Here is a 13,843-nt window from a genome sequence, read left to right on the forward strand (position 1 = left end):
GGAACAGAACAGGTGAGATAAGAAACAGGGGCAAGACACTTGTGCACTTCAATAAAGTAAAATCAGGCAGTGGAGACTATACTGGCTCTGAAACAAATGTCTGACCTATAACTATACTTGCATTATTTAATAATAAAAACTTTCAATTTATGGAAAACAGGTCAAATAGATTACAAGTTTGGTTGAAAACGAAATCACATGCATATAAATATTCCAAGACACTTGTAAAGCATTTAGTCACAGACAACATTCTTGAAAAATATATGAGACTAAATAGGATATTAAGATGAAATAATTGAGTAGCAGCTTAAAAAGCAAAGGCCTTTAGAGAATCCTCACTGAACTGAATGGAAAGAGGTTGGTGCGGACTGGCTAGCAACAGTTTTATCAATGAACTGAAAATAAATTCTGTTGACAAACTGCCTGTGACACGAAGATGGCTAGAGCAATAAGCAATGATGTAATAGCAATCACTTTGAAATCTGGGCTTTTTCGACATCAAACATGTGGTTACGTATCTGGGATCATGTAGAGTAAGTCTCCAGGGCTGTACCCCAAGCAGTTACTTTACAAGGGCTCTAAGGGCTACGGTGGCTAAGCTCCCAGGGTGAGGCCTGGTGAAAAGGGTTAATACATCCCTGGAACGTACAAGCAAAGAGCAGGTGCTGGATAGTACTTTTACCGCTGTACACTGAGACTGACACTGAAATACTGCATCCAGTTCTAGTGCTCGTATTTTTAAAAAGATGCTGAAAAATTGGAAAGGGTCCAGAAAACAGCCATAAAAGTGATTCAAAGGCTAGAAATGATGTCTTGCCATGAAAAACTTAAACAACTCAATCTGTTTAGTGTATCAAAAAGACTGGGAGGTGATTTGATTGCAGTGCGCAAAGTGCCTCCATGGTACTTAAGGGCTCTTTACACCAGCAGAATAGCAAAGAACAAGAACAAGCAAGAAACATTCATTGTGGAAATAAGGCACAAATGTTTCAGAAGCAGTGCAATTATCCCTGGAACAAACTTCCCAGGAAAAGGGTGGATTCTCAAGACGATGTCTTTCTGGAAGTTTTGCTTTAGCCAAACACAAGTTATTTGGCTTCATACAGGAGTAGCAGGGTGAAATTTAAGTACCTGTGATATAGAGGAGATCAGAATAGATGATCTAAAGGTCTCTGATGGCCATAAACCTCTATGAATCTATGCAAACATGCCAGAGAGAGTCCTCAACTGAGATATCAAGTTAACTTTCAACGCACAACTCTTCACAAATCGACTCTGGTGCTGCAGATCATTTAGGACATACGCTCAACTCTTTGAGGCTGCATCTGGTTAAGCACTGAGAAAGGATGACCGGACAGAGTCGTTCCTTGTCCAACAGGTATGCCTGCAGGCTTTGCACTGACACAAAATGCAAAGCAAAAAGCTGCTAATACCCAAATACCTACTGTTTGCTGGGAGTAAAGACCATCCCTTTTTCTAAGATAGAAAACTGACACCAAGAAACACATGATGAGTTCTGGTCATAAGAGATTTCCTGTTAACACAGCCCAGTGTGTTGTCAGCCTTCTTCACTACCATAGAGCGGATTACTTGTGAGGTCAAGCATGCAGGAGGGAGATATGAGGCCTCTACTCAGTGAGCAAATGGCATCAGGCAAGGTTCCAGCTCCAAAAGTTCTTTTTATGTCTGGGTTACAAAAAGAGTTCTTTAGGGTTCCAAGTTTAGCTGGTTTTACTCACTCTTTGGAGTTCCAATTACAGGTAAGTAACAAAGAAATTAAGAAAGGAGACGACTAACCCTACAAGGCTTAGAAGGCATTAGAAAGGCCACCAGAGAAGAATCTGGACAAGAGGCTGAGTAGAATCAGAGCCTTCCAGAAGGACGTTAGTGTTATCGCAGCTCTTCACACTCCTGCTCTCAGCCACGGTCATCAGCAGGGATAAGGGCAGTCACTCGCAGCCAGTCTGAGCTCAGCACAGCTCCCCGCAACCAGGAGAAGTCCAGGCATGAGCGGCATAAGAGGGCTGAGCACTGCTACCCTGCTGCATTTGCAGTGTACTTCTAGAGCCTTCCCTTCTGCCTGGACAGTTTAGCACAGGGCACGAAGGCATCTCCCTCTCCACTTTCAATCGTGCAGCAACGAAAGCTGCTGGGGAGGAAGAGTAGAGCCAAGGACAGAGGAAATGACACAGATTCAAGCAGGTTCCACTCCCTGATCCTCCGGAAGGAAATTTCTTTCCTAGTACCCACCTCCACAGTGGATACGAACCCCATCTGGAAACAGCTCATTCAACACTGAAAAAGAAATAAACACTACCCATTCCCCAGGGCAGAAATAATAGTTTTGGCTGTGGAATAAGAGGTGCCATCCCCACAAAGCGTACAGTAGACAGGAGAAAAGGTTGGACCGGGCCAAGTTCAGACAGAGACCAAGGTTAGACTAACAATAAAAGCTCAAGAGAAATCACTGTCTAATAGCCTTCACCCTGCTCTGGGAAATCTCCCAACCCTGCTATTAGACGTTTTACTTCCTTTACCGGCACTGCCAATTCCTGCAGTACTCTTGTCTGAGCTGCAAACTCTCCCTCCCAACACCACACTGCAGCGCCTGGATCATCAAACTCACTGCCACGAGAAAGGACTAATGTGCAGCAGCAGGAGGGGGTTTGGTTACACACAAATCCCAGGCTGATCAGCACCAGCAGGAGAGGAAATGAGGAAAGAGTGAATGACAGGGAAAGGCGGTTTCTGGATGATTGTACTTGGTTTTAGAGTATGAAAAGCTTGTTCAAACTGAAGTCTTGCCCCCCTTACCATAGCCTCTCTGAGCCCTGGGATAGAGCAGAGCCCCTCACACAGGCATAAGTCATCGACATCCTTGTAGCACTCCCACCTCTGATCCACTGCGATACTTCAGCACACATTAGCACCAGATGCCTGTTACCAGAAGGAGAACGTGTCGGTGTCTCTCTCCTTCAAGTTACATTAGCCCCTGCCTTGTTCTTCACTGTTAAATAAAACCACCAACATGGTCTAAAAAGAAGAAAAAAAAATCAACACCAATTTCTGGAAACTCTTACTGATTACTCTCAGCTTAGCCCTCACTTTCTGGGTAGTGACAAAAGGTCAAGTTGTGCTGAAAAGCAACACGTGGGTTCTAGGTGACGCGCGTGCACATGCCGTATCGGCCACCAGGCTCCGCGAGCTCCAGGGACCTGTGGGAGGTATAGCAGAGCGGTACTGAAGATCAATTTAGCAGAGCAGTATTGATTGGAGAATGAGGGCCCAAACAAGGATAACAAGCATCTCTGGTGGGATTTCTAGCGCAGGAACTGCAGCAGAGGAGGATGTCACCAGTATTTTGAAGGGGGAGGGGGGGAAGTACAGTTAAAAATAAATAAATAAATAAAGGTGCAAACATGGGAGGGTGTACAACTGGTGGGCAAAAAAGCCAGGGCTAGCTGCATGGCTGAATGTCACGTCTCAAGCCCAGAGAGGCTAGGAGTGTGGTTTCAGTGTTTAACCAGCTTCAACTGCAGCCTGGCACTCTTTACTTCCTCCCTAGAAGAGGCTTCTCTGTTAGGGGAAAGAAACCAACCTTACCACGCGAAACAGAACGGCTCGAGTAAAAATAAAGCTTCAAGGTGGTTTAGTGACCGAGGTCATGCTAGGAGGTGGGGAGGGTTTGCAGGCTGGGGAACGCACTCAGAAACGCTCATGCTGCCAACCAAAAGAGAGATTACAGAAAAGGAGGCAGGGCAGAGAATTAACGCCAGTCCAACAGCAAAGAGGCTGAGAAGTCTCTTTCACACGCCACCTGCTCCCCCATGCTCGACACACAGTTTGTAAACCGTTTCCTAAACACAAAGGAAAAAAACCCAGACCTAGTCCTGACCTCCACGAATGAGTAACCAAACTCAACTGCTTCCTGCAAGCTTGCAGGGGTGAGGAAAGGAGGCTGCCTGGGCGGGAGAGAGGGAACTCCAGGTTCCTCCCTCTCGAGTCCTGCTTTGGGCACAGGAACTAAGGAGTCAACATCTCTTGCTGCTTTTTCATCCGAGTAGCAGGCGAAGGAGAGAAATAAGGCTGCCTCCAGCTGACTGCTAGTGCTGCATTCCCACCAGAGAGAGCCCTCCTGCTTGTTTTCGCACCACGGGGGAAGCCCAGCAGTGGATCGCAGCATTGCAAAGGCACGGATCAAACACAAGGCGATACAGCAACAAGAATCAGGCCGGTGTGGAAGCACTACCCTCCCCCGACAGCAAGGGCAGGCCCTAATTCAACAGACCACAAATGAGATCACACAAGTCTAGTAGAGCACCTAACTGTAGGGGAGACAAAACTTCCTGACCCGACAGAGACTGCCTGCGACGAGGCCTGGAGGGCTGCCTGACCCAAGGCTGTGCTGTAAAACCTTGCTTATGTCCTGCTACCAGCTCGTGCACTCGGAGAAACCATGGGATTTTCCTCCTCATGTGTCCCCTCCCTTTGGGGACACCTGTGCCACCACTCTGGTGCAGCTCAGGTGTACAACACATGCAAGTGATGGCCTCAGCAGACAGCCCCGGGGCATCTCCAGGCACTGCTGGTCTACTGGGTTTCCAGTTCCTCCACTCTCTACACAGGAACATAACATTGGAGAAAGAAATGCTGCAAGCAGCCAAGAGTTAGTGCGGGCCGGGGGGCTCCTGGGGCGTCACGTGCCGGCTGCAGGTTCGCCCTTCCCGGGAGCCGCGTCCCGGCGGCGAGGGGAAGGCAGGCGGAGGGCAGCGAACGCAGCGCCTTTTCCGCCAAACGCCCGCGCTGCCGCGCTGCCCCTCCACGCCAGGCACGCAGCCCTGCCTGCCCCAACTCACCTCCCACCTCAGAGGCTCCCCAAAAGGATCTTTCAGAGCACTTTGCCCACCTGACCCCAGGAGGCAGTAAATGAGGGAACCTTGTACTTCTGCCGGGGGGGATTATTCATAAGAGCCTGCATGGAAGAGAAAAGATCAGGCCTCGTTTTTCATCGTCCTGTGAAGCACTACCCACCCACTCCGGGAGCGCAGACATGCTCCCACCAGCCCGACAGCAGGCTCGGGGGCAGATGTCTCCAAAACAATGAGTTTCCCAAGTTGCCCCTTGTCCACGCACCTGTATGGGAAAGCAGGCCATCATGATAGCCACACATCATTTCCACTCGTGCCCGGCACTTATTTGCAGTCACCCGCAACGGAAAAGAGCTACAGGGTGAGGACAGAGCTGAGCGTGAAGGGAGCCATCCTCGATAAACAGGGGCGCCTCTGTGGGATATCTGCACGTGCAACGGTGGGCCCCTCTCGCAGACGCTCAGCTCACACCACAACAGCCTTGACAGAGCAGATGCTCACGGCGATGCAGGCAGCGACGGCAGAGCAACCCCAGTTCTGAGCACAGATCACGGCCACCGTCCCATGGGGCTGGCTCAAAGCGGAGGGCAGGCTGAGGCAGCAAAATGGCACAAACAAGAATACTATCAGGCTACTGTGAGGTTTTATCCCACCGCTCCCCTAGAAGCGGCCCTCTTCAGATGCACAACCCCAGAGACAGCTCCCCCAGAGGAAAAATTACACCGACTGAAGCCAGCTAGGAGAAAGAGCCAGCACAGAGTCACCCGAGTGGCTGCTGCCCAAGAGGAACAAGCACACAGAGCAGAAATAACACACGCAGCCAAGGCAAAACGGATGTGAAACATACAGGAGCTGACTAGGACAGTGACCCTTTTCCCCACTAAGGACACATGCCCTCTGCCAAGGCAGCAGCCTGGGCAGCCCCCAGGACTCCTCGCTGCTCCTGGCTGCACGGGCGTTCATAAAAGCGCCTCCTCCTGCCTTGGACTGTGATTTGGTTGCAGAGGTGCAAGCAGTGCCCACGCAGCATCGCAATGCAAGGGCCGGACAGGCAAAGTCAGAAGTAAAACTAAGCAGGGGGGAGGGACTGCCAAAGACAGAAGGTGGGAATGCTTGGAAACATCTCATCTCAGAAAGAAAAAAAGCCACTGTTAGTAGCGAAGACAGCCCCAACCAGGCATTGCTGAACGACCTCCAAGTTAGCTGTACCCAGACTGAGGAGGGGGAAAAAGGAAGCACGGCAACTCTCACAACCTCCCCTTCTTTGAGAAGAGAGTGCCCCCATGCTACCATAAAGGACCATTTCTCTGTGTCCTTATTGCTGATCTGATTTTCTGGGACTTGGGAGAGGCAAAGGAGACCACTGAGTCCAAAAGAGATCACCACTACTCACCTCAAAGAATACAAGCAAGCATCCAAAGATGCATGTTGCTTACAGCTCCAGCACATTGCCACCCTCTCTCCCCTCACCCTGCTCGGGCAGGGGCTTGTCCTCGCATGTTCAAAACTGCATCCAGTACAGGTAGAGAATGACATCTGTTTGTACAATAGGCTTCCATGGAAGAGTATGATAGGCAGCAAAGCAGGAACATAAAGGTAAGAAACCCTCTCTATTCAGTCTATAGAGGGGACTTTGTTCTCCTGTTTTACTGGTAAACCGCCTGGTGGTATTTACTGCCCATCTGGGGAAACAGTGATGCACTGTCCCTACTCCTTGTTGCAGAGAAGACAGATTGTGTAAAGAAATGGAGGTTAAAACTTGCTCTGAACTTCAGAGCTAATGATCCCACCATAACTTCTCTGCTATTGCAAAGGGTTGTTGCCCCATGGGCACCCTGTAGCCAACACACAGGGCCAAGAGAGCAGATCTCAATTCTGGTCTTAGCTTTCCGAAGGGCTTTTTGGGTGGCCATGCCAAACTTCTGATAGCTCTACTAGACTGGCCTCTCACAAAGAGGCTAGGAGGCTTAATTCTTTAATGATTATAAAGTATTCAGACATCTGGAGAGAAGTATTATTTAATTACCATAGTGCCAAGGGAGAGCCTCTCTTCCCTAATCTTAGCTGCAGCTATGGGGTAATCTTTATTAGTGAATGCATGCTGCGTGATAACACAAGGAAGTATCTGCTGCAGAGCACAGACAGCAGGCAATAGCAACTGTGGGAACCTTAACTCAGCATTTCCTGACAGGGGTGATTAAAATCTCAAACTCAGTGTAATATTAACACTTTCTCAAGAGATTGACAGCACGTTTGCCCTGTTTACTTTACCAATTCACAGTCTGTGCAGTAAGCTGCATACAGTACTATCAGATTTAAGATCAATACAGACCCAAGGCAAAGGAAACCACTGGCAGAGAAGAAATAGGACCCAGCTCTTTGGCTCACTTTGCCATATCCAGCGTTGTTGGGGTTTTTTTTGGTTTTTTTTTTTAATTGCAATAGAGTTGCTCATTGATTCAGCTTCTTTTTTTTTTTTCCACTTTTCTTACTGGAATCCTACACAAAGCAAGCTAATGTTGTCAGGTAACCAGGGCAGTGGGTCAGCCCAGACTTTCATGCCATTGCACACCTGGAAACACGCAACGTACAAGAGACCACAGAGTACAGCTAAAAAAGATTCACAGAATGAAACCCCAAAAGGCCGCAGGCATAACGGACGCCGCCCTAAAAGGGCAAGCTGCAACCCAAATACTTCTTCAGCGTGTTTTGAAACAGTCCCAAAGAAAGAGGATGCCATCCATGCCAGCAGTGCCAAATTCCGTTACTGAGACGGGGCCAAATGGAGATGCATGTTCCTCGGTGGGGACAGATGGTACATTCCTTGCATTCTGTATCTTCCTAGAAAACATGATGTAGCAACTAGTGGAAGAAGCAGCAATGCCAAAACTCTACCTAAACATACAGTGCCACAGCACATTACCAGCACTGCATGCCACCTCTCCTCGTCACAGCAACACTTAGAGCAGGCACCGGCCTTCCGCAGCCTCTCCATCGCACTAACTCCATTCAACTACCTCCTAACCCTGAAATAAAGTAACGCGGTTTGTGTCTTTATCTAGGGCTACACAAGAAAGAGAAGTCAGCGCACAGAAAGGAAGCACAAAAGTGTGCTGAGCAGGCTCTCTGCTTGCTGGCAGGGGCAGCGCACAGATCAGCAGGTCCCGGGAGGTAATCCATTCAGCATCTCCCCGCCGAGCAGGCCACAACACAGGACTGGCAACCAATTGCCTTCACAACGAAGGAATCGACCACTGAGAACAGAAATCATCCCAAAACAATTTCATGCCATCTACCAAACAGCCAGCCAAAAAAAAAAAAAAGAAAAAGAAGAAAAAAAAATCAAGTTTGGCTTGAGCTGGGTTTGAGCGGCCACAGCGTGAACGGTTCAAGGGGTCTCGCTCCCCCACCTCTGCCCTGTACATGTCCTGAGCTGTTCGGCTCCACGCTGGTGTTATATCTGCTTCTGAAAGCAGGACCCTTTCCTATCCTACCCTGTAAAATTCCCTTCTCTGGCCCTGAAACAGCAAACAGCTGCCATAGAGAGTGATGTCCAAGAAGCTACCTGTAGAGCACAACCGTCAGTATAAATGGAAGAACATGGCTTCCCTCAGTCTGTTTCAAAGGCTGAAGCTGGCAAGGAAGGAACCAGAGAGGCAATGAAACAGTTTAGACTCAGTTCCTTAAAGTGACACATAGCCACTGGCACACATCCCCCTGGGAGAAGAGCTGTTCCCTTCCGTCCCAGCCCGTGCGGGTGCCGCCTGCCAGGACGCGGGGCAGAGGCGCTGCCAGGACCAGGGCCGCAGCCTGCCTCGGCCCAGGCAGGGCCCTTCCGAGGCCAAACAGTGCCACACAGTGGCAAGACACCGACTCCTCAGCTCCTCCAGTCCCCTGGAAGCACTGAGAGATGAGGCGAGGAAGAAGACGTAGGGCTGAAGGAGCAAGAAGGCGAGAGCTTCCCAAAGACTTGCAGTTGTCATCTCAGGCCATGGCTCCACAGCACGGGAACTCTGACAGTCACACAGACTTCGAGTTTCTTTTTTCATGGTTATTTTTAATCCAGAACAGTTCAGTGACATGGCCACAGTGCAGCCCCGTAAGCAGTTGTGCTAACACAAGCAAGAGCGGTATGCTGCAGGACAGCAGCGGGCACAGGCAACTCCAGTAGGAATACCTTGGGTGCCAAAACCAGCAACACCCAGACCTGCACCCTCAGCTCTCCCTCCTCTTTTGCTGCTGTGTTTCTGAGCATGGGGCCTTTCAGGCTGAGAGGAGAAAGCTTTCCACAAGCCAGCCTTTCAAACAGATGAATAACCCCAGACGAAGGGTAGAAGTCAGAGACACAGCCTGTGCAGGCAGCGCCAGCAACTGGCACTTCAGAGAGTATAGCCCCTCAATGAGCAGAGCAAGGGCAAGCTCTAGCAAACACCATCGCACTGTAAACAATTAGACATTATTGCCCCCAGCTTTGCCAGCAGTTACACTACCTCTCACAGGAGGGCTGCAAAAGTGCCTCAAAACTCCTAGTGCCTCAAAACCATAACATCTTATGTCAAACCATCTTCATCAATGATTTACAGAGAGGCTGAAGCTTGGCACATGTTCCTTTCAGTGCTGCTGAGGAAACAAAGGTCTCCAGAAGAGAAGCTGAGGAGAGTGAAAACAACCAAAGGCAGTAACATCTCAAAAAATGCTATAGCAATGATGTACCAGAGTTTAGCTTTCAAAGCCTTAAGACTTCAGCCCAGTTCCACCCTGAAGTCACAAACGCGTTCTAAAAGTGCAATAATCCTTGAGAAGCTCTGGGCCCCGCAGTATGCAGAGAAAGTCTTCCCAGCCCTGCTAAGCTTACATCCTTAACAGCCATTTTAGGACAGGCAGCCCAGAGCTCCCTGGCAAGTTCTCTCACAGGCCGCATGTGCCAAAACAGTGCAAGGATTCCTAGAGGATGAGCTCCCAACCATCGGCTGCCTTCGCCTGCATTCCTGTGCCTAACAAACAGAGTTCACTCGGACTCCTCTTGCAAGGTACACAGCTTGAATGGACTGATGAGAGATGCCATCGGTCAATTTTTTTTTCCCTTGCAGCCAAAAAGAGAATAGAACAATGCAAAAATTACACGTACGCTGGAAAGTAAAACCATGCTTTTCACATTCCCAGTACAAACCTCCAGTTATCTGGCATTAGGACAAGTGACCCACTTCCAGAACAAGCCTCAAAGCTTATAGAGTCGCTGTGAACCCTGCTCCTTAGCATCTGACCTCATTTCCCACCAGCAACCTCACCCAAGTTAGAGGGCATTTCACTTCATCTTCTGTTTGTGCCTTTCCTATTCCTTATCAGCCACACCAGCACGTGTTGCCAAGAAATGGATGGTAACAACATGCTTTAAACATGAGAGGCACAAGGTCACCAGCTCCTCAGCCTGACCCAGGCACAGCTCCCATAGGGGAAGCCAAAACACTGGAAAATTTAGCAACAGGAAAGCAAAACAGATCCAGTGTCATTCAACTGCATTCCAAACACATGACACCAAAGCCAACTGCCGTGTCCTGCAGTACTCACATCGCTGGGGCTGAGGTTCCCAAGACCGTTGTCCTGCTCAGAATCCCTGCCGGACTCATGGCCCTGGGAGGAGCGGGGGTGGGAGGGATGGATCCAGATCTCCAGCCGTGTGGCATCATCTCCGACTTGTCGGAACGTAGACTTCTTGCCCTTTCCCCGGCAGCTGGGGCTCAGCTCCAGCACCTGATGCTTCTTCTGCTCCATCTGCTCAGCCTGTGCAGATAGGACAGATTCAGAGCTCCCCCAGGGATCAAAACTCAGGAAATATATGTCATAATTTCATTTACACAAAGCCTTTCCCCAGCTTACAAACCACAGTAGCTCACTACCAGGTCTGTAATTTGGCTTCTGACACTATAGGATAGTGCAGGTGAGAGGTTTTTGACTCTGCCCTGGAACAAGACAGGCAGTGTCCAGTCCTAGCAGCACGAGAGAGCCAACATGCCGAATCTTTTATTTGGGGTGACCCTCTAAGGCACAAAGGGACTTCAGCCTCTCTTGTTCACTCACGTGGGGCACCTGTGGGATAAGGCAATGACCACACTGTATACCAAAGTCACATTGCAAACCACAACAACCTTCAGCCCTTGCTGAGCTTTGCTGTGTTACAGTTCATGACCCAGAAACAAGAGGTTCCACTGCCCAAACGACCCCATAAACAATTGGGAGGAGAGGCAGAGAGGAACCATCATTTCGGAGGCTGTGCCTCTCCTCTGATTCCCAAAGTGGATTTCTTAGAACTAGATAAGTAGTGACTCCAAGTCCAAAAGCCCCTGCCAAAAGCCTTTTCTCTGGATCACAGCTCTCCAGCACAGAGTCAGCACAGGCAGCTGCAGCATCCAGCAGCTCAGCTCCAAGACTCACCTTGCGTTTTGTCTCTTCAAACAGACTCATGAGGCTCTCCTTGGCTGTGAGGATGGGGTTGCTAGCAGCCAGACTGCGCATATAATAATAGACAGCATCCAGCTTTCTCCTCTGCAAAAATACAATCAGACTCAGAGCTGGCACTCTTTTTGGGGCATTCAGGCCAAGCCCTCACAAACTTCACCTTCCCTCTCCCTCAATACACCCGCCCGGGACAGAAAGACATTCGGACAAACAGTAAGAGCAGCTCTACAAGCAAGCAGGGCCTTGGACTCTCCATCCAGATTCACCGCTGTCTACACAACTGGGCCAAAGCACAAGCGTTTTGCCAGGGTTAGGGAGCGCAGGTGACAGCAGCCTGCACACTTGCTTGCTCTGGCCCCATGCTAACTACAAACCAGTCTATCAGCAGACATCATGGTAAGGTGCAATATATAAATACTGAATTCCTGACACTTTGGCGCTCACTCCATCCAACTTTCATAAAAAGCAGAGGTCCAGGAAGACTGAAGGATTTGCCAGACTCCTGCCAGTGGCAGTGCAGGATGCTGTCCTCATCTCATCCTGTCACTGGGCTAATCCCCTCACGTTGGAGCAACCTCTCAGCATCTTTTCTCCCACAGGCTGCCTGCAGAGAACATCGTGACAAGGCATCTCTTTTTGCTTGCAAGCTGCTGGTCCTACGGACCACCACAGCAGGGCAGGGCGATTAGCTGCTCCAAGCACCACGCCAGGAGCTAGAAAGGCCATCCCCCACCACTAGGGAAATGCACTTCTGAACCCTGCTTCTGAACACATAAAAGAACCAGTTTTGAATTAGGCTGTTTTAAAACAGCATCCTTCAGTGTTGCAGATGAGCAGATTCCTTCCAGTCCCTATGTCCCAGCCTGATGCTTCCATTATCTGCTGTCAAATCTTTCATGAAATAAGCTTTCCTGCATGGCTGGAGCAGCCAGCAAAACTGAAACCTAAGGAAGTCACATGTTGATGTCACTTAGACCAGGACCCTCCAGGTCAACGAAGACAGCATCCTCGTAACAGCTTGCTCTTGGGCACAAAATCTCATGCAAGACCTTAAACACAACCCACTTTTAAAACATCTGCACTCCCAACAGCGCATAGAACAGTCTCCAAAATACAGATAGATACACAGTATGCTAGTAGGCTAACAAAGCTGCCAGCAGCTGCAACAGCTGGAATCCACAGAGCACACCCCGCCAACAGCTTTTTTTTTTTTTCTCCTTCTTCTTCAATTAAATCATCTTTGAGCGTTGCCATAAGCAACATTTTTCTCCATCAGCCAGAATCCCCCAACCATCCTAGGGGCTCTCCATAAACTTGCTACATCCTTGCATCACAAGCATCTTACCGTGTAGATGGCCAGGAGTGCCAGTTGGTTGTATGGTCGACCATTTTTGGGAGCAATTTGCTGAGCCTTCAGGTACCAGCTGAGGAAGAATCAGAAAGGAGGAGTTACTGAAAGGACATCAGGCCCCTTTCCCCACTGTTAAGGGTACAGAATTCCCCCTGCAGCACTGGCAGCCCCGCAGGGACCAGGCCCTTTGCACAAGTGCCCTCTGCCTGTGAGAGCGTGCACAGACCGCGAGCCTGCACCAAGCCCTGGAGAAGCACCGTCAGGGCACAGGACAAGAAGAACAGGCAGACACATCTGGAGAAGGAACTTGTCTTGGCTCGGCCTGAAGACAAGCATTTAGTCAGACCCAGCAATCACTGTCCCCAGAGCAGCCTAGGGCACAGAGAACAGGCTATTCAGTGAACATTTGTCTCCCTGTCCACTTTTTAAGTCCATGACAGCTCCCAAATCTTCTTGGTTGCTTAGCTCATTTCCATTATTTCCAGGATACTAAGTCAACCTAAGAGAAGGGACGTCAGGTCAGTGGCAATCCGTTCGTCCCTGTTTTCCTCCCTCCCTCTCTCTCTTTTCTCTCAGTTGAATTATCTGCTTTTCAGCTTATATCATGCTGCACACATCTGTCAACACTGTTCAGACAGGCCAGTGAGCCTAGTACCTTCTCCCCAGCACCCGAAGACATTAGCATACTCCACAACGTCCTCAGGCCCAAAATCTGGCAGCTCTACCTGCCTTGCTCTCCAAACTTCCACAGACTTTGGGGCTCCATGCCCTACGCTAGGCTTACTTTCCCCCCAGTCTTTGCTCCACCTGCTACAGAAACCAATGCAATGCCTCGAATCAGAAAAAGGACTAGACAAGAGCGATAGAAACAACAAGTGCCAAAAACTCCTAATGCAGTCAGAACATACGGACAGACATGGAAACCTCTCTTAACTGAAAAGCTACCAGAAAATAGAATAGCTAGTCTGCCAGCCCCTACAGCACACACCCTCCCTGCTGCAAGATCAGCACTGGATCACTTCCACATTAGGGGGCTGGAGGAAGACTGGATCTGCTGGCTTGCTTTCTGGGACAGAAGAATACACATCTACATCTTACAGCTTCACAGGACCAGAACAAAATAAAGAGGCATGAAAAGGCTCCTTTAGCTAGAGGCAAGTTTAAACCT

At 49.4% G+C, this 13,843-nt stretch overlaps 1 protein-coding gene across 1 annotated transcript in view; it reads right to left on the reverse strand.

The window, feature by feature from the left end:
• Window positions 1–13,843, reverse strand: part of SMG6 (SMG6 nonsense mediated mRNA decay factor) — a 119,036-nt gene that overhangs the window by 98,119 nt on the left and 7,074 nt on the right. The window contains exons 6-8 of the mRNA XM_068909384.1: window positions 12,670–12,748; window positions 11,301–11,411; window positions 10,437–10,649 (exon numbers count right to left, since the gene is read on the reverse strand). Coding sequence (XP_068765485.1) covers window positions 10,437–10,649; window positions 11,301–11,411; window positions 12,670–12,748 — 403 coding nt within the window. The remainder of the gene's footprint in view (window positions 1–10,436; window positions 10,650–11,300; window positions 11,412–12,669; window positions 12,749–13,843) is intronic.

The sequence above is a fragment of the Struthio camelus genome, chromosome 16, assembly GCF_040807025.1.
Source record: "Struthio camelus isolate bStrCam1 chromosome 16, bStrCam1.hap1, whole genome shotgun sequence".
Classification (NCBI taxonomy): Eukaryota; Metazoa; Chordata; class Aves; order Struthioniformes; family Struthionidae; genus Struthio; species Struthio camelus.